The sequence below is a fragment of the Furipterus horrens genome, unplaced genomic scaffold, assembly GCF_987537825.1.
Source record: "Furipterus horrens unplaced genomic scaffold, mFurHor1.1.pri manual_scaffold_3, whole genome shotgun sequence".
Taxonomy (NCBI): Eukaryota; Metazoa; Chordata; class Mammalia; order Chiroptera; family Furipteridae; genus Furipterus; species Furipterus horrens.
In genome coordinates, this window is record NW_028327173.1 from 168,016,135 (window position 1) to 168,042,503 (window position 26,369).

The 26,369-nt window shown below is 39.5% G+C and overlaps 2 protein-coding genes across 4 annotated transcripts in view; one reads left to right on the forward strand and one right to left on the reverse strand.

Moving 5' to 3' along the window:
• Positions 1 to 11,857, reverse strand: part of DPP8 (dipeptidyl peptidase 8) — a 54,638-nt gene extending 42,781 nt beyond the window's left edge. For 2 of the 3 annotated variants that reach the window (XM_090270788.1, XM_090270790.1), the window contains exons 1-6: positions 11,390 to 11,857; positions 9,628 to 9,764; positions 5,959 to 6,228; positions 3,709 to 3,821; positions 1,635 to 1,808; positions 667 to 835 (exon numbers count right to left, since the gene is read on the reverse strand). In XM_090270788.1, coding sequence (XP_090126914.1) covers positions 667 to 835; positions 1,635 to 1,808; positions 3,709 to 3,821; positions 5,959 to 6,228; positions 9,628 to 9,664 — 763 coding nt within the window. In that variant the 5' untranslated portion in view covers positions 9,665 to 9,764; positions 11,390 to 11,857. The remainder of the gene's footprint in view (positions 1 to 666; positions 836 to 1,634; positions 1,809 to 3,708; positions 3,822 to 5,958; positions 6,229 to 9,627; positions 9,765 to 11,389) is intronic. The other variant, XM_090270789.1, reaches the window with a different exon arrangement.
• A 6,709-nt stretch (positions 11,858 to 18,566) lies between these two features.
• The window catches only part of HACD3 (3-hydroxyacyl-CoA dehydratase 3), a 28,715-nt gene continuing 20,912 nt past the window's right edge, over positions 18,567 to 26,369 (forward strand). Inside the window, exon 1 of the mRNA XM_090270793.1 lies at positions 18,567 to 18,851. Within this exon, the coding sequence (XP_090126919.1) occupies positions 18,765 to 18,851 (87 nt within the window). The 5' untranslated portion in view covers positions 18,567 to 18,764. The remainder of the gene's footprint in view (positions 18,852 to 26,369) is intronic.

Consider the following 26,369-nt stretch of genomic DNA (forward strand, 5'->3'; position numbering starts at 1 on the left):
TTATTAAGGAAGATACCCAATAAATCAACGTTGTGAACATTAAGCAAAAGTTGGACAAATAGATTTTCAGAGTGGCCATTCTTCATTATGGAGTTTATTCTTAAGCTATGTTTCACATGTTAAAAGAAAAAGCAATACATTATTTCCCATCTTTCATTTGTATGAAAGCATTGGAGGAAAATATCCACATCTTTTCTGTACTATGAGTAGTGCTTAGTATTATAGTCACCTCAATAAAGACAAAATATTTCCACAATACTCACAATTCTACAAAGTTCTGTTTTTCCTATTATGACAAAATAACTAAGCAGACTCTCCAAAAAGCAGAAATAAATTTTCAGGTAGTTCTTACAGCATTAGTTTTTTTCTGTTTAAAATTTTATTTTAATGAGAACAGTTTGGGGAAATTCTGGCAGTCTCATTTGGTTTAGAACAATCATGTCAGGGGTGCAACTGCCGTGCTGTCTAGAAACAAACATTAAAATGAGCTGCATTACACATGTGACACATACCACTTATCCTCCGCGCCGTTTTCTTTTTTAATTTTAAAGATTTGAACTTAAAATATAAAGATTATCCACTTTGCTTCATTTTCAAAACATAAGCAAAAGCAAATTACATTTTAAAAATACTTTTCACAAAAGTGATTTCAAGAACTATCATTACCATTGTGCACATAGGTGAGCCTTCTTTCTTCTCTAGTTACAATGTTGGATATCCAAATATCATTGCTATGTATAAAAGCAATCCAGTCTGGATCAGCCGGGCATAATTTTGGATCCATCCTAATGTTGGGACAACTAGTCTCCACTAAATTGGGCCGCAAGGGTTGTTGCTAGAAAAATAAACATATTAAGGCAAGAATCAGGTTAATACACACATACTCGTTTGCTAGTACCCTTCCTATAAAATAAACAATAATTCTAAGTAAAATGCCAACTATGATGATTGCACCCTAGAAAAAATACTTTCATATGCTTAACTTATAAGGAAGGATTCATTTTCTTTCTTTCTTTTTTTTAGCTATGAATTAGAAAGCTAAGCATAACAGGAGAGGAAATAAAGATGATATAACAGCACTTCATAACTATTGTTGCCCTAACCAGTTTAACAGAATAGTTATTATTTATTAAATACTTTCATTAAATATTTATTATTTTATTTATTAAACATTTCAAATTAATTTTACCAATATAAAAGCTAGCTCATAAAAATGTAATGAAAGCTGGGATCATCATAATTCTATCAAAAGAATAGTTCTAATAGCACATAAAAAACTGCCTGGATTAAAAACCAAACATTTTAAGGATACCAAAAATGGATTGCTTTGTGATAATGTTATCCTCCCAAACCTCCCTCCGCATTTACTTGGAAAGTGAGCACTGATGCCCTTTACTATATCTTCTTATATAGCAATTGCTTTTAGCATTTCAAAACTGTATATTAATGTCACTGGAAAAATTAACTCTTAAAATTGGAAATTAATACCCAAATTTTTTGTTTTCTTTACTGTTAAATTTCTTAGTTGATGGGTAAACAGAATATTTTTGTTTGTTTAATTGACTTTCTGATTTGGGTGCGAATAACTTTTAGGACCCAAAAAGTAGATTTAACAATTAGTAATACCAACTTACAGTAAATCCCTGTGGCCCTCCATCTTTTACATGATATATCCCACTACCAGCTTGAAAGAGAAATGTTCCACTTCCTTGGTGATAATCGTAAGAAGCAATTCCAACTGTTCCAATGCGTTTTCTTTCTCTTAACAGTTCCTCTTCTCGAGAATACATTCCATAATCCAGTGTTGCCTAATGCAAAAGAAAAATCAACTGTTTCAAGTCTTCTGAAAACCTGCTTTTTGCTTTTAGCACTGATTTTTAATTGACCCCAAAATTTGCCAGCAACTTTAAGCAGATTAATTTGAGGAAGACTGCTGGAAGATTTTGTGGTAAAGGCTCTCTAGATGATTGTTATATACATTAGAGAATAAGAATTACGCCTCGTCACCTTGGCTTGGCATTCAAGGTTTTCTATATTACTGAAATGTAACTTAGCAGTTTTACATGTAGTTAAGAGGTTTGAATCTAGGCTTTGACCCTCCCTACAGGTATGACTTTGATCAAGTAGCTTCATTTCTTCAAAAAGGGCACAGACAAGAATCAACCAATGAATGCACAAATAAGTAGAACAACAAATAAATGTTTCTCTCTCTCTCTCTCTCCAAAAAAAATAAAATAAAAAGAGGTCTAGATAAGCTTTTTGGCAGGAATGTACCACTCTGAAATTAAGCCAGCACATTGAAAGTAAACAGAATCCTGGCAAACGCTCTCATAGTTTTTTTAATTCATTATATCACTTTTTAAAAAATATCTTTTTGTAAATCCTCACCTGAGGATATGTTTAATATGTTTACTGATTTTAGAGAGAAAGGAAGGGGATGGAGGAAGAGAAAAGAAGAGTGAAACATTGATGTGAGAAAAACATCAGATCAGTTGCCTCCTGTATGCGCCCTGACCAGGAATTGAACCTGCAACCTAAGTATGTACCCTGACCAAGAATCAAACTCTTTCAGTTTACAGGCCAATACTCCAACCAACTGAGCCACACTGGCCAGGGCTCTTACTGTACCTAATTTATAAAATAAACATACATAAACTGTATCATATGTATAGGAAGAAAAGTTGTGTATATAGGGCTCAGTATTATCTGTGGTTAACAGGCATCCACTGGGGGTCTTGAAATGTATCCCCCACAGATAAGGGGAGACTACTGTATAGCCATACAATGTAATATTAGTCAGCCATAAAAATAAATGAAGTATTGTTATTTGCTACAATGTGGATACATCCAGGAAATATTGTGTTAAGTGAAATCGGCCACGAAGCCCCACCTATTGTATAGGCAAATCTCTAGTGACTCAAAGAAGATTAGTGTTGCCTAGGCCTGGGAGTAGGGAGCTTGGGGAGATGGGGAGAGATTGCTAATGTGTTTCTTTTGGGGATGACAAAATGTTCTAAACTTAGATTGTGATAGCTGCACAACTCTGTGAATACACTGAAAACCACTGAACTGTGTTCTTTATGTGAATTGCATGGTCTGTGAATTATATCTCAAGAAAGCTGGTTAAAAAACAAAAGGATGCAAAAGCATATTCCATGCTGACACTAATCAAAAGGAAGATGGAGTGGCTGAATTAATATTAAAGTAAGTTTCACAGTAAAGAATACTGCTAGAAAGAAGGTCATTTCCTAACAATAAAGGATTTGATTTATCAGGCCACAATGATTCTACCCACTAACCATTTCAAAAGAATAAAACAAAACTAAGAGCTACAAAGAAAAATGGTCAAATCTACAATTATGATTGGAGATTTCAACATTCTCTTTCAATGATTGATAGAACAAACAGAAAATCAGTAAGGACAAAGAAAACTTAAACAATATAATAAACCAATTTGATCTAATGATCATTTATAGACCTGACAACAGCAAAACACATACTCTTTTCACGTGAACACAGAACATTTACCAAGATGAACCATATTCTGGACCATAAAACAAGACTCGGTAAATTGCAAAAGATTCATGTAATTAAAGTATGTTCTCTGATGCACATCTACTTTAAATACAAAAGCCCAACTGAATTTCTGCCTGTAAATAAATGCTAAAAAATACACCAAATCACAGGAATAACAATGTCTAATCCTACCTGAAAAAGATCCAAAAGAGGTTTCCAAGAAAGCATTAGGACTGCTGCTTTGTTGATGGTTTTGGGAATTTCAGAATAAAACAGTGTATTTTCTCTGTTTTCACCAGACATAGCTATAAGAAAAAAACAATTGTTTTTAAAATCTTTTTTTTTTTGTTTATATCCTTTCTAGTAAGTGTGTGGTGGTTTTATTTTGTATTATAGTTTTAACTGGCATTTCCCTCGTAACTAATATTATTGAGCATCTTTTCCTGTGTTTATTTGCCATCCATACACCTTCCTTTAAAAAAAACAAAAAACATTTATTTATTTTCAGAGTGAGGGGAAGGGAGGGAGAAAGAGAGGTAGAGAAACATCCATGCAATCAGTTGCCTCTCACGCATTCCCAACTGGGGACCTGGCTCGCAACCCAGGCATGTGCTTTGACCAAGAATTGAACTGGCGACCTTCCGGTTCGCAGGCCAGCACTCAATCCACTGAGCCACACACACCAGCCAGGGCTATAAAGACTTCTTAAAAAATATAATGTTGGAGTTGGGAAAGGTACATAAAAATAAAAATTTAACTCAAAAAAAAAATATTGCGTGTTTCTACATGGCAAGACACTAAAAGCAAAAGACAAATTAAACCTCAAAGGAAAATACCACAATGTAGTAATTACTTCATTATATAAAAAATGCTTTAAGTCAATAAGAAAAATACCCACAACACAATAAGAAATAGGCAATGATTATAAATGGGTCACAGAAAAAGAAATACAAATGTCTTTTAAATATATATAAAGATGCTCAATCTCACTCATAAGAGAAATACAAATTAATAATGCAATGGGATATGGCGATGAAATGTACAGCATGTTGTCTATAGTTAATAATACTGTATTGTATACTTGAAAGTTGTTAAAAGAGTAGATCTTAAAAATTCTTGTCAGAAGAGAAATACTTTTTTGTTAACTATGTACGGAGACTAACGTTAACTAGACTCACTGTGGTGATCATTCTGCAGTGCACACAAATACTGAAGCATTATGTTGTACACCTGAAAACTAGTATATGTCAATTATACCTCAACTTAAAAAATAATAATTTAAAAAAACCTACAATGAGACTGCTGTTCACTAAATGGACTGAAAAAAGATAAGTTTTGATTACTCATTGTTTATACAGGTGTGGAAAAATAGATACTCAGATACAATGCTGACAGGAATATAAACTCCATAACCTTACGGAGGGGCAATTCGACAGTATCAATCAAAATTCAGATTATATGCACTTTTGTCCCAGCAATTCTACTCTTTGGAATTAGTTCTATAAGTAAATTCACACTGTACAAAATAATCAAATACAGTGATGTTCACTACCTCACCTTTTTTTTTTTTTTTTAAAAGACAGAGGGGATGGGAGGGAGAGAGAGAAAGAGAAACATTGATGTGGGAGAGACACATCCATAGGCCACCCCTCACATGCACCAGTCAGGGACTGAACCCGCAACCCAGGAATCAAACCTACAACCTTTAGTTCATGGCATGATGTTCCAACCAAGCTACACTGGCCAAGACACTACCTCACGATTTGTAGTAGCAAAACAGAACAACCTAAATGCCCATTATTAGAGGTCTGGTTAAATAAAATATGGCACAATTATATAATGGAATACTCTGGAGTTGTTGAAAAAAAAAAAGAATCTATCATTATCAATATGGATTCCTGCAGAGAGTATCTCTTAAAACACACACACACACACACACACACACGAAAGAGGAGGAAACCTATTTAAAAATTTAGTAAAGAAAAAAAATTAATCAGTGGTATAATATATTTAATTTAGACAGACCTTAATTTGAAGTGAATGGACTCAGGAAGAAGAGACTAAAACCAGCCATGGTTTAAAAAAATGAAAGTAACAGCTGTTGAAAGTGGGAACAAACTAATGGTTTTATAATTAGTGTTCCTAATCAGACCATTACTAAGGAAAGGCTTTTTGAACTACCTTTAGGAAAATAATTTCTGGCATCTTTAACTTTGACATTGAAAATAAGATCATGATCAATTCATGATTTGTTACCTGAAAGTAAAATAAAGTTAATGGGACAAACCAAAATTAAAACAGCACCAAAACTGAAGTGCTTCAAAGCAGTTTTTTTTTCCCCCTTTAATGGAACCATCACTGATGCATTATTCACCAATTGTATCTAGATTCTAAGTTTGAATTAATAAAGCATTTCCTCTCAGAAACTGACTTCATACTCACCAAGGTAATAGATCCTGTCTGAATGAGGCCCATCTGGATCATTCCTCTTCACAAACATAAAATCATGTGGTGCCTTAGCCATCATGTAGCCATGGTATTTTCTGGTATCAGCAAGCAGTTTTTTAAGCTGACTCCAGGAATATCGCTCAACATAAAACGGCTCCAATTTAGGCCGATCCCCTGATTCAATATTCTCCTCACACTCTGCAGTTTCAAAGATCTCAACACCCAGCTGTTCTGTTTCCATTGCTGCTGCCATGTTGCATTTTCCTAGAAAAACAAAGTGCATAGTTGTTCTCAGGCATGCCTTCTCTTATATTAATCAGAATGACAGTCTGATAGAGACCCCTGACCTATCAGAATGAATGCAATGGGAAGTCTTTGGGGTTGCAGTTTGAAACCTTCAAATGTCATCATGATCAGCAACAGGTCTGAGGGATGAGTTTTACCTGCCAGCATCGAGCCCGTCGACTCCTAGCTGACTTGGCATAGACAGTGTAAAATTCATTTGTAAGGACGATTAGCATACTCACAAATGTTGAGACTTTCAGAAGCTCTATGCCAGTTTTTTGCATCCGTTCCCCCAAAAAGAGGCAAGAAAAAAAAATGCTTTTCAGCACAGTTGCAATGAAACCTAGTAAGAAAATAGCTCCCTCTTCTATGTTCAGTTTAAAGATGACATATAGAAAAAAAAATTGAGGTCATGTCTATTTCACAGTGACTATTAATTCCTTTGGAAAACTTTCTAAAAGGCTCTCCTTAGGCATCTCTTGCCAAAATTCCTTTTTTCTTTCCCACACTGGAAGGAAACAGGCCATATGCCAGTTGGCTGTTATGCTCCATCCAAGAGAATGTCAACAGGGAAGCTAAATGTGCTAAGGGAGTTAAAGTGCTTCTGCATTCTAAAAAGTGACACATTTAATAAATGTGGACTTCTTCAGCTAGGAGAAACAATCATGAGTAATTAGAATAGTGATAAAATTGTTGCAAACAACATGCTTTTAATAATCTTCCTAGGGCATTTACCTAACATAAATACTGTTCCCTTTTAATTGGAACCCCAAGCAACAAAAAAATAGAAAACTTAACTGGCTGGTACCTTTTTGTCTTCTGCTCTTTCCTAAACATCACTATCTTATGATCATTTGTGGGACTCTAGACTGTAAGGAATTTATGTGACTATTATTATAAATTATACAAGTGTTACTCTCCCAATTAAATGAGGAAAAAACTGTCCCCTTTTTAAGTGGCTTTAATAGTTGATACAGAAGGCAACTGCCATTTGTATTAATATTTTGATAAAAGTCTGAGCCCAACTTACCAGTTCAAACCACGGTGTTAACATTTCAACTATTAATGATGTTACAAACCCAAAAGAGGATGTCTTTTTACTTTATCTATTTCAATACTAAAATGTACAGGAGCAAAGTATCAGAGAAAATAACAAGCCGTATTTATTATAAGCCATTGTGTGATATGTGACATGCATTATTCAGGACATTACCAAAAAGAAGCAACATAAACAGAAATTCTGGGGCAACGCTTTTTAAAGTATTTAATGTCAAAAACTTGTGGACTTGGGAGATTGCATTTATGTAAGCAATTTCACATAATTATTAACCACTTCTAAGACAATCGATACATGGTGTATATTTAATGTCTTTTTAAAAGCTCAATTTTGCAGGTTAACAGATCATGGTAAGAACTACCAACCACATAGAAAAAGTAATCTGTAGGTGTCAGTTGTGAATTAGCCCATCAGGAATGCATTATGGCAGGGGTCCCTAACCCCCCTCTTCCCCATCAGTGGACACCGCTCTAATTACCACCTGAGTTCCACCTCCTGTCTCCCCCAGACTACACCCCAGTTTGTGGAAAAATTGTCTTCCATGAAACTGGTCCCTGATGCCAAAAAGGTTGAGGACTGCGGCATTACGGCAATGCAAATGACCTAAACTGTGTAGCTAGAATACAGTGTCTTTTTCATGCTACAGTGAACTGTATTACCACTTACAATGTAGCAAAAGTGGCCAGAAAAGCCACTGAAGTTATATCAGGTATACAAAGTATAACATTATTACAAGTTCATTACTGTATACAACTTGTAATATTATTACAACTGGGCTTTTACCACCAATGATTAAAATCCAAACAGCTCAGCAGAGAAAATGTCCTTTATCCTTTAGTTCAACTGGTATTTAGCACATGGACATTAAGTGGCAGTACCTGACAAAGGTGGCTGTTTGCCCACCTAAAAGCTAGTGTAGACTACTTTCTATCAAATATGTCAGCGATTTTCAACTGGTGTGCCACAGGAATTTTTACAACATGCAAAACCTATTTAGTCAGGGGCACTGACCTCTTTTCACTTAGGTCATCAAAAAAAATGACAACAGCCAACACAACATTAGCTGCCTGCTGTGAATAAATCAAAATTATACCTTTTTTTTGGTCAGAATGGCAAGAAATAGAATATATTTTTGGTGTGCAGCAGAATTTTAATAATTAGTTAATGTGTGCCATGAGATGAAAAAGGTTGAAAATTGTTGAAATATGTTCATGTATCTAGCTTTTTTTTTTTTTAAGGATTTTATTTATTTATTTTTAGAGAGAGGGGAAAGGAGAGAAAGAGAGAGAGAGAAACATCAGTGTGTGGCTGCCTCTCGCACACCCTCAACTGGAGACCTGGCCCACAACCCAGGCATGTGCCCTGACTGGGAATTGAACCGGCAACCTTTTGGTTCATAGGCCGGCACTCAATCCACTGAGCCACACCAGCCAGGACTCTAGCTTTGTTTTTAATGGAATGAGAGAAGCATCTACACAAACTGGGCTCATTTTTCTCAGTTCCCCTTGTTAAATTTGGAATTTCATCTCCAAGAATACAGCTAGGAGGAACAGAATCATAGGTGTGGAGATCATTTGCAGGGTTATCAGCTGGGGGGGCGGGGGAAGGGGAAGAAATGGGGATATGGTGCAGGGATTAAGGAGCATAATTAGTTGGAACAAAACAGACAGGGGAAAGTTAAGAATAATATAGGAAAAGGTGAAGCCAAAGAACTTATATGCATGTCCCATGGACATGAACTAAGGGGGGGTGGGATTGCTAGAGGGAAGGGGAGTACTGGGAAGAGGGAAGCAAAGGGAAAATAAATTGGGACTACTGTAACAACATAATCAATAAAATATATTTAAAAAGAGGGGAAAAAGAAAAAGAATAGGGCTAGGGAATAGAACAACGAGCTAAGCATACAGACTTCTGAAGTCTTACTGCCCAGCTTCTCAAGTTATCATTCACTTGATGGACATCTCTCCTCTATAAAATTTGCATTAGCTTGTACTTAAGTAAAATTATTGGTATTCCTAAATTGTACAAGGTCCCTGGATTATTTCTTTCTTTCTATACAGACCCACACACAAATTTTACAGTTCAAATGACACTACTACTACCTGCTAATGGTAAATGTATATCCTGCATTTCCTAGGAGAGACCAGATATATATTTTTAGTTATTTACACAGATGTGTAACAAAGTGACTTAATTTCCAGATTTCCCTAACATTTCTATACAGATACATTCTTAAGTAGGTCAGCATACCTTGTCAGCACAGTCCTGACATTTCAGTGCCCCACCTAGCTCCTCATTTAAGGCCCTTCCCTGCTGCTTACCTGATTGTATTTTCATCTGCTCAGATCTCTTCCACATTCAAAGAGACCTTTCACAAGTGACTCAACTTCAAGCATAGATCCCTCTGCTCATCCTGCTCTCTTCTCACAGGAGTCTTTCCTCTTCTTACCATCCAATCCTGTTCACCAAAATAATGATATAAGCTATAAGGCTTGCTGATCATTATTAAAAAAAATCATATGTAACCAAAAAGATTAAATTTTAAGTGTCAAACAGTAATTAAAACTGATACAAAAATATTCTACTTAATTAAAATGTCTGAATTATTTTGTATCTTTTAATTAAAATTATAAAATTATTTCAGAAATGTATAGCCCAATTTACTCAAAACAATATCTTAACAATACCCAGACATACAATAAAAGTTATAGAAAGCTTTAAAAACTCTAAAAGACGTACAGATGTGAGGTTAGTCTTGGCTATGGCAAATCCTCAAAAATGACTGATGATTAACAAAATTAATTTCTATGGTACTATTCCTCTTACATGATACACTTGTATAATTTTACATAATACGTATTGAGCTGGTGGGAGACAGAATAAATTCCATAGAATAACCTTAAGAATTATAGAATAGGCCCTGGCCAAGTAGCTCAGTTCGTTAGAGCGTTGTCCTGATAACCAAGGTTGCAGGTTCCATCCCTGGTCAGGGCACATACAAGAGTCAACCAGTGAATGCATGTATAATGGAAAAACAAATTGATGTTTATTTCTATAAAATCAGTAAGGAAAAATTTAAAAATCAATTATAGACTAGGCCATTTTTGTGGAAAGGGAACTAATTGCATTTAATAATTTAAAATTTTCACAAGACAAAGAATGTATTATCCATTTTAAATGCATTCCTCTTATGCTTCTTTCCTTTCCATGTACACTCTGAAAATAACCGAATTATGTAACTTCTCTGGAAAAGAAAGCATTCAGATGGTTGAAACTATGACTTAGTAAAAGAAAAATAAAGGAGGATTTGTGATTACATCAGTTACTTTATCAGTTTTAATTCTGGGCTCTGCTAAGCGCAAGCTGGCGGTGTTGGAGAGACACGGTGAGAAAAACTCGAGGGCAAATGGAGGGAAAATGGTGAAGTATGATGCACCGCTGCAACTGACGAGGTGGACACCTTCCCATGCACTGTAAGCCCCTCAGAGACGAGCATATTGGATTTAAAAAGCTTCATGACAGCTTCCCATGCACTATAAGCATATTGGATTAAAAAAGAGCTTCAGTAAGGACACTTGAATTTGGACCCACTTAAGTATCATCTCTGTATTTTTAATCCAACGGCCAGATCATGGTCCACTTAAACACACAAAGTCTCACTGAAGCCAGCTATTTCACTTTTCAGGGTCCACAGCTAATTGAGAGGTTCATCATCAGCGAGTGGGCAAAGATTTTGAAAGCTATGAATGAGGAATGTCAAGAAGAGGGATTGGGGAGAGGCCATGTCTTAGAAGTCTTGGGAGAAAAATGTGTGATAAGAGAAATTTTAAAAACTAAAGTATCTATCCTGTCCCAGGAGGGTGAAATAGAATGCGAGGGGGCTGGTGAGAAGCGAAGGGAGGGAATCGACCTTGACTGAGGCAGTATAAAGAAACGAACACCAGCTGGGAAACCAGAAAGTCTCAGTTCAAGTGACTTCAGCCGGGGTTTAGGCAAATGCCTTCGCCCCTCTGGGCTTCCGTTTCGTTTCTCATCTGTAAACCCAGCTCCCAACCCCACGGATGCTCAATTAAGAGAACGAACGTGGAAGTCCGAAGGCCAGCACCCAGCGCTCAGGGGGTACCCAGTGAACGTTGGTTGACTCGGAATTTCAGAGCCTCATCTTCCTCTTCCGGCAAGTGGGGCCCCGCCACGGTCCCTGGCCCGCGCAAGGCAGCGCGCCAGGTAAACCACAGAGCGGGCTACCACGGAGAACGCGCGGGGTGTCCCCTCGGTGAAGCGGAGAGGGCCCGGGCGGGCTGGGGCCCAGGCCTCGCGGGCGAAGAAGAAGGAGAGGGGGCGGATACTGCACCTTCTCCCCCCCGGCCCCGCCCGGACCGTCCCGACGCGTGTTACGGAGCGGGCCTGCGCCGCTTCATGCCGCGCCGCCTCTCCTCCCGATCCGGCTGCCGCAACGGCTTCGGCGCCGACGGCGGCGCCGGCGGTAACTGTAACGGAACGCGGTACTTAAAGGCAGCAACGGGGACTGCTCCCGGGGCTCCCTTGCTTCGGCACTTCCGGTTCCTAGCGACCCGCCCCTCGACCAGCGCCGCCAAGAAGGCACCGCTCCTTGCTGGGTGGGGTCTGTTATGACAGTGCCTTCTCGTGGCCGGAGGAGCGAACGGGGCGTGGGAAGGAGACTGGGTTAGAGTGGGGGACTGAGATGAAATCCAGAACCGCACTAGCGACTTGCAGGAAGTCACAGGACGCATTGCGGCGCGTCTCTACTCATCCATTGCTTTCATTCAAATATATATCGAGGGCCTGCCCTATGCCTGGCGGAGTTGGAGTTGTAGGCGCTCAGATTATAGCAAGGAGCAAGCCAGGCAAAAATTCCTACCTCTTCATGGAAATTACGTAGAGCTCGAGGGACCAGGGCCACGGTGATCCACTGAGCGTCCCATTGTTATGGTGAAAATAAACCTGAACTTGGAGTCAGAAAGCTTGGCTCTAGTACTAATTAGTGGCCTTCAGCAGATCTCACAGTCTCTTTGAACTATTTATCTGTAAAAGAGGTACAATAACATGTCACTTAGTTGCAATTAAGGAAAACCATGTGTGTCACACTAACACATAAAGATGGAGAAACTGGGGCCCAGGGCAGAGAAATGAGTGACACTTGCTATAAATAAACCAGAGGCAGGTCCCTTAATCTACAATTTCTTTTCTAGTCTACATCATACATTCGCTGAAAGAAAGAGAAAAGGGGAGCTTGGGGAGATGATTGAGGAATGGTAGGCTAGTACAAAACAGTGGGAAAGCTGGGCCTCCGCTATTTCTATTATTACAAGGAACCATGTGTCAGAGGTGTGTGTCATTAGGATTTATTATAATAGCACTAATAAAAGATCCATTTGGGTGTCATTTCCATTCCTCAGTATGTAATAATTCACTCTGAGGTTAAATGAGTCTTCCCTCAGGTTATTTACAGTTGAGCTCCCCTAAAAGAAAGGTACAGTCGTTTTCACTTGAATTCCTTATGAATTTGCTGCACATGACCCAATACTAGGTTTTAAGGCTTTGAATATACATCCTAACAAATACAATGAAATATACTGCACTTCCTTTCATCCATCCAACAAAATGTCTGTTGGCTCTCTGCCACATGCCTGACCCTGATCTAGGCACTGAGGCTACAATAGTGACCAAAGTAGGCAAAACACCTGTCTTTGTGCAGTTTGCATTCTAGTAAGAGATAAAAGACCTCCTGAAAAACAAACAAAAAATATATAATTTTATGGATTTTAAAAAACAAGTCCTGAGGAGGTAAAGGACTTGCCTAAGTCACATGGCTAATTTTTGATTGAACTAGATTTGAATTCAGAGTTCATGGTTTCCAGTATTATTATCTTTCTCTATGGCAGACTTAAAAAGCCTCATACCCTGAGAAAGCTGTAGGGGAACAACTCCACCATGCATATGGCAGCCTTGCATGTATCCATATAGGCCTCAAAGGCAAAGGCTTGAACCAAAGCATTTCTGACTCTTAGCAGAATGCCTTATGACCTCTCCAGAACAGGAGAGGATGGGAAGCTTATGAGGACCTCAATCAATCAGCAACACGTACTAATATCTTCCTGGATTTAGATCATGATTCAGATCAAAGGAAGAGACAACTCTGGGAACCCCGGTTTCCCAGAAGGGCATGCCCAAAACCTATTGGATATCACTACCTGTACCACCTCTACCCCAAAACAAGCATCATTCTTTCAATTTGAATTTAGAGTAGACACAACTTTTTGACATCATTAAAGAAATATCCACCAATAATCCCGCTATCCTACCATAACTTTTATTTTGTATACATAGTTTACATATGTAGCAGGAGCAGCATTTTCAAGCCACATATAGATGTGCGCACACATTTAATTATCCTTACTTTTTCTATCATTCAACCCAACCTGTATTGATATGACCCATTTCACTACCTAGTAAAAAGTATAATCCTGATTAATTTCAGTCAAACCCACTCATACAATTCAGGATCTTCCCTGGTGAAGGGGATAATGACCAGTCTTTTGTCTATACCAGGATCAGAGCACATACAAGAATCAACCAATGAATGCATAAATAAGTAGAAAAACAAATCTCTCTCTCTCTCTAAAGTCAATAAAATAAAATAATTTTTTGAAAAGGAAGGCCATGTGAACACACAGGAACACACACAATCACAGAGAAGACCTTGTGACAACAGAGGCAGAGATTGGACTGATGCTGGTACAATTCAAAGGACACCAAGGATTGCCAGCAACCACCAGAATCTAGAAAGAGGCAGGAAGGATTCTCTCCTAGAGCCTTCAGAGCATGGCCCTGCTGACACCTTGACTGGACTTCTAGCCTCCAGAACTGAGAGAATAAATTTCTATTGTTTTAAGCCACTTGATTTGTGATACTTTGTTTTGGCAGTTCCAGAAAACCAGTGGCAGCTAATCCTCAGGTGTGACCATTCCCCTTATTATGCACCCAATTAAATATGTTATCCATTAGTTTCCAGTTGTCAGTTCACACTCTCTGTTCCTTTTCACTCCAATTGCTGGCCCTTCTCAGATACTCTCCTGAACCTACACCCACACCCAGGAAGCCTCACGCCCTCTCTTGCCAGTCCTCAACCTCCATCTCCACTCACTGCTGGTACACTGGGGCACTCCTTCTCTCAGGTCCTGCACTAAACTTGTCAGGAGGGGTGAGGATCTATCCATACTATCTCCCTCAGCTTTGGAGAAGCCCTTAAGGGGAGGTGAGGACAAGACTCGGGCTCCTTCTCAAGGGTACTCCCTTACTTCCCTCTTGACTTTCCCCTCCCTCCTCACCTTGGAAAATTTTTATTTAGTCTACATATTATTCCAAATATTTCCTGTCTTGAATGTGTAGCTGGAATTTGATTATTTGTTCTCTGGTCTTACCATTAAAACTTGCAGAAGACAATGGTTGCCCCACGCTAGCTCCCTAAATTGGGAAGGATCAAGGGTTATAAAGGAGGAAAACAAAAACAGAAGTTACTGCCCAGTATTTACCACTATATAAAGTTGTAATGGGAATTATAAAAATTTTAAATCATACATTTTTAATATTACTAGTTTCTAATTCATCACGTTGCATAGCTATATAGTTTTTCAACTGAGTAGTTGTACTACAAGTCAATTGGTCATTCTTGTTTAATTTTCATCTTTGTACCATGTAACAGCATAAATGTTTTCATATATACATCTTTTTTCCTTGAAATTATTTTATTGGAATAAAATCTCAAAAGGGAAGTTACTAGGCCAATTAGCATAAAGTTCTCCATTTTTCTTGGTATATATTGCAAAATTGCTTTCTAAAATGATACCATGAATTCATTTTGCCCTTATCTACATTCAGTGTGTGTGCCAATTTCACTAAAATTTTTTTAGTACTGGGCATTATCATTGATAAATATATTTTAAGCATATACTTCATGAAATACATTGGGTTAGATACTACGGGATACCAAAAGGAGGCAATCTGTGACCTAGGGAGATTTATAATTTAGTTGAGGAAACAGATCATAAGCAAATAATGTATACACTGATAGTAGTGGACTACAGGAGATTTAGGGCTAGAGTTTGTTTTTCCACTTTCCCCATTTTTTTAAATCCCTTTTCGGGGCCATAGTATAAACAAAGCTGCAATAATAACAAAGGGCATTTTACCTTCATTTTTCATATTTAAGTTTTTAAATCAGTAATACTATCACATGATTCAAAGTTTTTGAAGTATAAAAAGGTATATAGTAAAAAATGTTGTCCCATCCTGGTCCTCCAGTCACCCAGTTTCCTTTTTCACAAGAAACTTATGGTATTGACTTCTTGCATATATGCTTTCCTGTAATATTTTATGATATATAAAAATGTGTGTGTATATCTATATATATCCCACTACTCAAGTATTTTAATACAAATGGTAGCGTACTTACCCACTGTCTGCACCTGGCAACCACGAAGGTAGCTCAGAGAGCTGAATGGGGTTAAAGGCCATTCTTCATCCCTAACAGTTGAGCCTGGGGTGGGTGGGTGGAGCATCTCTGCACATGCTTTGAGCTGTGGCTTGACAGGCTATGGATGACTGGCTGCAATTCTACCCTCTTGGCATAATGAGGGGATGACAGGGCTCTGAGCTGGGTGCCCGCCATTCTACAGTGGATGCCTGGGCTGATCCGGTGAGTCTCCTTTTCCACTCTTAGCTTTGTGCTGTCTAGATAGAGAAACCTGATCTAAGCTAAGGGTATATGGCCGGGTGATTCTCGATGAGGCACAAAAGAGCCACATTCTACAGCTCATTTTCTAGAACTTCTCCCAGGAATAAAAAATTCTGTAAAAAGGTGAACAAGAATGTGCATGATCATTTGCCAAAGGTAGAAAAGTAGTCTGAAGCATTGAGCTTGTGCTTCCTCCAAAGCAAGCACTCAGCACATGTTTCCTGTGGCCTAGAAGGGAGAGATGGCCCAGAGCCAAATGGGACTGGGAAGGCAGGACACGAGGTAAAACACGAGGCAGGACTACAAGGTAGGACACAAAGACAGTGCTTAATTTGCATTATCATTTTACTAGTATTATCATAAAACCGTACGTACTTGAGCTTGGCAATTCCTCTTGGTCCTCCTTTTTTTTCTTTTATATCCCCTCTGCCATCTTTTAGTTTTATGGTTTACCTGGATGCTACTCTTTTCCCTTTCCATTTCATTTTTCTTATGACTGGATTTCCCCTGGGGCGAGGGTGTACAATACTTGGCCTCTTTTCAGGAAAATTTAGAAATCTGGTAAGAACATTGGAGGAGACTGACTCTAACTCTCTCATTTGATAGATATGGAAACTCAGGCCAGGAGAAGTCATTCATTAGGTTAGTGGTCATTGAACCAGGCTGGGTAGGCCCCTTGAGGCAAAATGTCAAGGTTCAATCTGTAGCTCTGGCCTAGGAGCTCATTTGGTTAGAGCATCATCTCCATATACCAAGGTTCTGGGTTTGATCCCCAGTCAGGGCACATGCAAGAAGCAACCAATGAGTGCATAAATAAATGGAACAACAAATCAACATTTCTCTCTCTTCCCCCTCCCTCTCTCTACATCTAAACATCAATAAGGTTTTAAAAAAATATTTTTTAAATTCAAAGCTATCAGGTTTACTGCTTTCATTATCTCATACCTGGCAGATTATATCACCTTCAACTGGTATGTGTACTACCAATTCCTCCTCACTGACACGTCATTTTGTGAGCACATATTTGATTTTGCTAATCTACTGTTTAACAAACTTCCTTGGCTCCCATGTGTCTGTGGGATACAGAACAAACACCTCACTGAAGCAAATAAAGACTTTCCTAATCCACTCCCTATCTGTGTTTCCAGATCTAGGGTGACCTCTCTTCTCCAGGCCCTTAACCCCCAGCAGTCAGAACCTCCACATCTCTTCACCTTTGGACTCCTGCTCTGAGCTTCCACTGCCCTACCTGTGCTACTTCCTCTATCAAATTCCTGCTCACATGTCATTGTCCAGCTCTCAAGAATTTGCTCTCAAAAGCTGCCCATAGTTTCTATAACCCTCAGTTCCTACCTTCCTGCCTCTTTGGGAACTCGGTATTTCCCATATTAAAACACTCTATATGCTATACAATCCACCCCTGAGTTAAATGTTTCCTCAGAGCTGGCATCATTTCTCTTTCATCTTTGTATCCCTGTGTTCAGCACTTTGGTAATAAGTAAATGAGCACTAACAGAATTGAAGTATAAATTCCATTTTTGCCCTAGACTTCTGGTTTTCACAGTAACGTTGCTTTCTCACTGTGGCAGAGTTGAACATGAAAATGAATACAGATGAGATAGTTGAAACTAGACATAAATTAATGTTTTCTCTAGTTTGGGTTTCCTCTCTTAAGAGAGGCAAATCTCCTGCTCTATCCAATATGATAGCACTAATATGTGGCTATTTAAACTAATTAGAAGTATATACAATTAAAAATTCAGTTTCTCATTCTCAACAGCCACATTTCAAGTAGGCAAAAGCTTAATGTGGCTAGTGGCTACAATATTGGGCAGCTCAGAATAGGATATTTCCATCAGTACTGTAAATCTCTGACCTTTATACTTAACTGTCCCCTCTAAGAACACTCTTCCATCCTCTTCCCACACTGCTCCCTCTTATAACCACCATTATCTTTATTGTCTGTAATCACTTGCATCTTTGTTTTTTTTAAACTTCATAAATGCAACAAATACTCATTGAGAACTGACTATGAAATTTTTCAAATATAATACAGGACGCCCAGATAAATTTGAAATTTTAAATTCTTGACATTACAGACGTCCCCTACTTGTGTCTTTGAATAGACTGAGGATTCCAGGTTGCCAGGGACTGTTTCTTAACTGTTGTCATCAATAGCTCCAAGGTTTGGCCTTGTGCCCCAGGACGATAAGTAGGTGTTCAGGAAATGTGTAATGACTGACAGAATGGGAGAGACCTTCCAGATACAGCAGTTCCGAGCTCTCTCCCTATGCTGACCGGTTTCTCGTGAGTCTCCCGCGTTTTTTTTTATTTAATTTTTGAGCTTACCTAAAAGCATCGCGCTAAAGAACTGAGCGAAGCGCGGTGCACCTGCTTGGATGGCTACTCCCGAGGCTGCCGCAGCCGGCTTCTGCGTCCCACGCTCTTGGGCCCGCCCCTTCCCGCCTTCGCCCCGCCCCAGCCTCGTGGGGCTCTTGCCAAGTCCGGGAGCCCGCGCTTCCACCAACCGCCTTGTCACTGCGCAAGTGCGGCCGGAGAGCGTGGGGCTTCTCGAGGCTGCGGGCTGCGGGCCCTTAGGAGGGCGGGGGTTTGCGGCCTGCGTTCGGCCGGCTCCAGTCGCTCACTTCCAGAGGCAGCGAGGCGTAGCGAGTAGATTCTCCCTGCGTCCTGGGCTGTGTGGCCATGGAGAATCAGGTGCTGACGCCGCACGTTTACTGGGCTCAGCGACATCGCGAGCTGTATCTGCGCGTGGAGCTGAGTGACGTGCAGGTAAAAGCCGGGTCCGGGCGGCGGGACGCGCGCAGGGCCGGGCCTCCCGGGACTCACGGGACCTACCTGGATCCCCTGGTCCTTTGTCTGGGTGCGCGCAGGAGAGCCTGATGTGCACCAACGCGATTTGGGTCGGGTACATTCACGGCGTCCAGCCTCGGGTCCAGGCCACGACCCTTGAGGACTGCGGGTACCTTCGGGTGCTGCGTGAGCCTCGCGGCGGCCTCGGAATCTGCCCTGGGCCTCCTCTTTGTTCGTAGTCTTCGTCCCGATGGAGCCCGAGCCCGGCCCTGGAGGCCTGGTGGTCAGAGTTTGGGGTTTGCTGAGGCCGTTGCAGGCGTGGGATGAACTCGTTGGGTACAGTGTGACATTGGCTTGCTGGGCCGTGGTTAGATGACTAGAGCTGGCGCGAGAGGTCTCGCCAGTCCCTTCGGACGTTCACGAGGCCTGGCACTGCCTCAGAGGGGCCACACCCACCCCCAACCAGTCATTGATGGAAATCATTCTTGTTAATTTTCAAGTCCAGAAGGTCTCAAAGAAATGGTTTTTACCGCTTGTTCCGAAGGTTGTGAACTCGGGTTTGCTGAGTTGCATAGAGAACTTAAAAATTACCTTCTCTTATATTGAGCATTCATGGTTGATCTCTTTGGCTCCCGATGTGAACAAGCTGAGGCCTCCTCATGGTGGAGATCTGTGGACCTCAGTATCCCCATAATTCTATCCAAACCGTCCAGGATTTCAGTCTTTGAGGAACTGGAGTTTTTGGTCTGGACTGTTCTTTCTACAGTCATCCTTACTTCCTGCTCTCCTTGACATCTATGGTACTTTGTAACCTCCTTCATTCCACTTAAACTCTCTCTCTGAATTTATGTTGTGATCTGTCAGCCTGTCTGGCATATTGTCTTGCAAGGTGTAGGTGCACTTTGTGGATTTAAATTTGTTGAGTTTAATCTTAACATCTAGAATATAAACCTGTTTTCCCATTGAAAGATAAAAGACAATACTAGCCAGAATGCCTTTAAGTAGGCTGTGACATGGCTCAGTGTGCCATTTAACCAGGCTGAATTATACTTTTGCCTCAGAGATTGAATAAACGCTCTGTGTTGCCTGTCTCTTCTCTCCTCCAGCATGTCTTAATGAACAATGGAAAAGACAAAGATTTTGTAGATAGGGACCAAAGCCTCCATCTAGAGAGGGCTTTTTCCAGCAATCAATAAGAAAAGTCTGGCGTGTTAAAACAGCCTCTCTTTTTAAGTGTTTAGCATTATGTAGACTAGCGATTTTCAACCTGTGTTCCACAAGAATTTTTAAAACATGCAATACCTGACTATTTACTCAGGGGCGCGGACCTCTTTTCCCTTACATGGTAAAAAAAAAAAAAAAAGAAAAAAGAAAAAATAATTACACCTATTTATTTTTTGTCAGATCGGCAAAAAATAGAATATTTTTTTGATGTGTCACAGGATTTTAGTAATTAGTTTATGTGTGCCATAAGATGAAAAAGGTCGAAAATCGCTGATGTATACCAATTAAATGAACTCAGACTCTGCCCTCTCTAGATGTCTGTTGTGTAATGAGGATGTAATATTCTGGGATACTTTTGAAGCTACAAACAGAAAAGTTGATTTTAGGGGGGAAAGGAATGGTCATGGTGGAAACAAGTGGAAGTTAAGTTGGACAAATGAAAGAATGCATCATACTTGTCTTCTTTTCTAAAAGATTTAACCTTTAGTAAAGAAACATGAACACATGTCAATACTATTTGCTACACTTAAAAATATGAAGTTACCCCTGGCTGGTGTGGTTCAGTGGATTGAGTGCCAGCCTGCGAACGAAAAGGTCACTGGTTTGATTCCCAGTCAGGGCACATGCCTGGGTTGCGGGCCAGGGCCAGGGTTGGAGGTGTATGAGAGGCAACCACACATTGCTGTTTCTCTCCCTCTGTTTATCCCTCCCTTTCCCTCTCTCTGAAAATAAATAAATTAAATCTTTGAAAAAATATGAAGTTACATGGTTAAAATACAGTTAAAGTAAAGAAATGAAAAGGTGGAGAAAAAAAATGGAATTTTTTTTGGAAAGAGAAATCCTTTTTTTATCTTTATGGGAAAAATAAATAAATCTTGTTTTTCCAATTGAGTTTTTGTTTTTTTCTGCAATTTCTCATGTGTACTTCTTAGGCATCCATTTCAGCAACTATTAGTTTAAAAGCAACATGTTCATACCATTCATAAAAGAAATCTACCACATGTGAGATACGTACAGATATAAAGATGAGTTGGACAAATTTGGCTCTCTAAGGGCATGCTATCTAGAAGGAAGCATAGTACATACAAACAAAAAATTTAGTGCATGAGTTTGTTTATTGATAAAATTGGAGTTGAATGTTGAACCAGGTCCCTGGTATTAAAGGAATTTGTTACTTCTCTATTGTTAAGTTAGAGATGACTTCCAGAAATAAGATGAAGAATTGTTGTCAAACTGAGATTGGGAGAAGTTTCCAGAAAGAGAAAGGCAAAGACTTTTAGATTATCTGACTTGTACCATGTGAATGCCCTCCAGCCAAAGATTGCCAGGAACACACTATTTAAACAAACTGGGTTTCTGACTCTTCAGCAAGGAAAGGCATACCTCACGGAGAGCTTTGGGGTGATTTAAAAGGGTATTTAAAAGAACTGTTATAGGATGTGGACTTTGGTGATTCAGGGATGGTCTAAGGAAGTGGGATTCATTTTAGATGCTGTCATAAAATGAGGGCAATTCTATGGTTGGTCATCTGAATAAACCTTATTTAAAGGGAAGACAGACAAGCACAAGAATAAAACTGTTCATAATTGGTAGGGAAGTAGAGAGGAAGGGTGTCTGGTATCTTGCGGGTGACATAGTGGCCATATTTTTGTCTGCGCTTACAAAAAATTATCATTTTATCAAGGTTTCAGAATAACCTTGTCTGAGGCTGGTATATTCTGCGATTGTTTATGTCCAGTAGGAGAATAACATGCCTTAGCTGTGAATGCCAAGCCAGCTTTTGAATGTCAGGGCTGCTTTTTATTTTATTATTATTTTTAAATTGCTTAATTCATTAGTCTATGCAGGGCCTGTGAAACCGGTGATTCTGGCTCAGGATGAAGCAATTCATGTATTTGTTCAGTGAAAACCATTGTGGAGTACCTACTCTTGTCTCTCATTAAGTTAGGTAGGTGCTGGGTTGTTGGACAGCTTTCTGTTGCCCTTTGCTCCACCCAGCATGTCCCATAGCCTATGTTTGAGTTTTAGTATTGAATTCCAGTTTGGGGGCATCAGCTCAGCTTCCCTCTTTTTGAGACAGCGAACTATCTTTTTTTTTGAGAGACAGATAAATTTGTTTAAAACTGCAACTTAAAAAAACTCATCTCTCTCTTCTATTCTGTCTTTCGAGCTTCAGGGTTAGTGGCTGTTGAGAAACCACTACTGACGTGAGGAGAAATGGTGCACAATAAAGATTGCAACAGCAGCATTGTCTGCATTTGAGGTGCGGGGTAGCAGAGGCTAGCTGCAGTCCAGGGGGTCTAGGACACAGTTACTTTCAGAATAGAGTATTTTCAAGATAAGCATAATGGGCAGATTTGTGTCAACAACCATAGTTATTTAAGCGTTTGTTCACTTATAAAGGCCTTTGCCTGTTGCCTGTTTGTGGACAATGTGCATAGTTCTGGGACTGTTTGAAACGTATGGTTTTTGTTCTTACCCAGTAGAGTCTGGTGGAAAGAGTGGTAACTGAAGACATGAGATCGGGTCCTTGCTTTTTTACTTACTATCTGGTGGCCATGGATAACTCACTTAACCTTTATGAACCTTAGCCTCTTGATCCAAATAAATGTGAATAATAACACCTAATTAAAAAGATTGTTTTGAGGTTTGAATTGGATATTGGGTTTGAAAGTGCTTTGGGAATTTTAGTGTGCTATTCAAGTGTAAGGGGTAATTATTGTGATATTAAACCTTAAATGAGAGAACTACAAAGAGCAATAGAATGGAATAGAGTCTATGAGAAGATTTATCCACATATGAAAACTTACTGTGCAACAGTGCGGCTTTACAAATTAATATGGGAGAGGATGAACCATTCAGGAAATTGTATTGGGACAATTGGTAATCCCGATGGCAAAAAGATAGAACAAGATCTTGCCTGTGTACAAAACAGTCAACTCCAGGTAGGTTAATAACCTAAACGCAAAAAGCAAAACTATTAAAAGAGAATATAGTAGGCTGCATGGTACTGGAACAGGGAAGAATGCATTAATCAAGACACAGAAAATGAAAACCTTAAAGAAAAAGATTGACAAGTTTAAGATAAGCTTGAAGCAGGTGTTGTGGCACATGTCACTAACAAATAACCAGTATCTTGAATATATAGAGACCTACCTGTAGATCAATAAGAAAAACACATATTATCCAATAGAAAAAAAGGTAACAAAAGCAGTTTAGAGTAAAAGGAAACAAGAATGGCTAATAAATCTGAAAAGATACTTGACCTCACTTATAACCAGGGACATTTAAATTAAAACGATGGAACATTATTTCTCACATTAGATTATGAAAAATGAAGAGTCTAACATTACCAGCTGTTGGCAAGGATGTTTAATGATGGGACAGTTCTATACAGTTGGTGGTAGGAGTGTTAATTGGTACAACTGGTTTGGAGAACAGTTTGGCACTGTCTAGTCAAGCTGAAGATGTGCATATCTTTGTGACCTAGAAGTTTTGCTCCTTAGAGAAGTGCTTCTATTCATGTACAAGGAAACAGCATGTTCATTGCACTTTTTTTTTTTTTTTTTTTTTTTTGAGAGAGGAGAAGGTAGGGAGAAAGAGGGAGAGAAACATCAATGTGAAAGAGAAGCATTGATTGGTTGCCTTTCATACGGCCCCAACTGGGGACCTGGCCCACAACCCAGTCATGTGCCCTCACCAGGACTCGGACCAGTGACCTTTAGGTTTGCAGGCTGGTGCTCAACCTACTGAGCCACACCAGCCAGGGTTGCAGTAAAATGTTTTAAATCAATCTTAATTCTTATCAACCTTGATAGATTGTAGTATATTTACACAATGGCACACTGTGCAACAGCTAAAAATAAATGAAACAGAACTGCCCATATCTATGAAGATAAAGCTTAGAGATAGAATATACACTAAAAAGCAGTTGAAGAATTGTATAGACACTATGCAACTATTTATGTCATATGTAAAATAAAACTTTGTATAATGATACCCAACATGCTATAAGTGAATAAGGAACTACAGCAGGAATGGTAAGCTCCAGTTTTGGAATAGTGGTTACCTGTGAGGACAGGATGTGTTTGAGAGAGGATGGGCAGTGGGATTAAGTAATTGTATAGCTGTACTCAGATCTGTTTTATTTCTTTGGGGTTAAAAACCTAATGCAAGTAAAGCAGAATAGATGATAGGTACAGTGGTGTTTGCTAAATTTTTCTGTGTATGACTGATTGCTTGAAATATTTATAACAAAGATTAACTAAGTCTAAGCTGTTCAGAATCACAGTGAAAAAACAAACACTAATAAAGCAGTTAAGTAATTAAGTAATTTGATAACTTTTGAGTACTCACAATGGTACAGACACAGTACTAGGTGGTAGGGAGTTCTCAGTGAGCCTCATACTTATTTCATAAGTCTTTTCTGCATATATATGAATCAAACATATCAGCAAAGATAAATACTAACAATTTGAACGAGAAAGGAGACCACTGTCTAGAGAGTTAGGTAGCAGATAGTTCATTGAATTCTGTAGTTCTGTCAGAGATTATGAAAATGGGCGAATTGATTTAATTTCAGTTTATTAGATAGTAGTTGAGGCATTAGAGATTCAGAGATTAATAAGCACAGTTTCTACCATCAGGGAACTCAATTCTACAGGGACAGATAAAGCAATAAACAATAATTACAGAACAGTGATAAGTATTATAGTGAAGGTGAAGACAAGGTAGTAAGGAAGCTATTAATTTTGCTGTTGGAAGTGAGTACGTGGGAAGAGGAATTAACATTTGTTAGTGTAGCTAGCTAGACATTAATAAAGGAAGACAGAAAAGGGAATCAGAAATTATTATTCATAATAAACAAGGGTGTTGTAGCATTGCACCCACCTTCTCACCAAGGGGATTAACACCCTTTCCTGCCCTGTGTGGGGAGGAAAGACTGGCTTTCCAATCTCCCCAGGGTACAACTGGTCACTGACCCACACTATGGGTGAAGTGGGGAGGGAAGGAATAAAACAATAAAGGGGAAATTCCTCTGCTGGGCTCATGCCTGGTAGAAGCCAAGATAGTGCAGGGGGAGGACCCAACACCAGCCCCAAAGGACTGGGAAGTTGATTGGTTAGTTTGAAAGAGCATCTGCTCCTTCCTAAGCCAAGGATAATATAATCAGCTTAATAAAGGCAAGATCTCTCCCTTTCCCTCTCCCTCTCCCACACGCACACTCTCTGTCTACCTGTCTTTTCCTCTCTTTCTCCCTCCTTCTCTCTCCCTCCCTCTCTCTCTCTCCCTCTCTCTACCCCTCCCTCCCTCCCCATAATATGTGTTTGACGGTGGGCTGCTGCCTTCTCTCTCCATAGCAGCCATGTGGGGCCTAGCAGCCACCTGTGGCCGGGCAGCTGGGGAGACTCCAAGTGCAGGCTCCAAGCACCAGCTGGAGGGCAGCTGGAAACAGAGACTGCATCAGCCGGAAGGAGCAAAGGGTGCACTGGACTAAGCTTTGGCATGGCACAAAATTTCTGGACCCTGGCCATGTTTCTGGGCCTGATGGAGACAAGGCTGGACTTTTTCCACAGTGTGATTGACAGAGATGAGACACTGGGAACCTGGGGGCAGCCTTCCGTTTCTATTCCAATAAAACTTACCAGTACATTTCATTCTCTCATATGTGGGTCTCCCAAAATGCTTTTTCTGGCAACTGTAAAAGGACCCCATTTCCACTGGCAACAATTTGACCTGGACTTTGAAAGATGACTAGATAACGGAAGCTTAGAAGAGCATTCTAGTTAGAGGAACAAAAGCAACCATAATATGAATGCTTACTAGATGCCAGACTCTCTGTGTATTATTATAGTTGTTACAACAGTCTTGTGGAATAAAGGGTTTTATTGTTTTTGTTTTTTTTTTTAAATGATGACAGTTTCTGTGGATTTGAAAGTGAACAATAGAAATAAGTATGATATGACCAGGATTTGTACCAGGTCCATTTGACTTCAAACACACCTTTTACCCTTTTCCGTATTCACTTCTCTTTTCATAAGCAAAGGTCCAATTCAATTTCTAGAAAAAGTTGGGCTAAGTTGAGCAAATCAAACTTTCTGCTAAAAATAACTAAAAGAGCTCAATATAAATCTTAAAATCATCAAGGAGTCAACAAGTTAGAAAATAAAGGGGCAACTCAGAGAGATAAGCTGAACTCTGAAATTGTTTTTGCCTTGAGAACATTGCTCAACTGCATGAACTGGAACTTTGGTTTTGACAGCCTGACAGAGT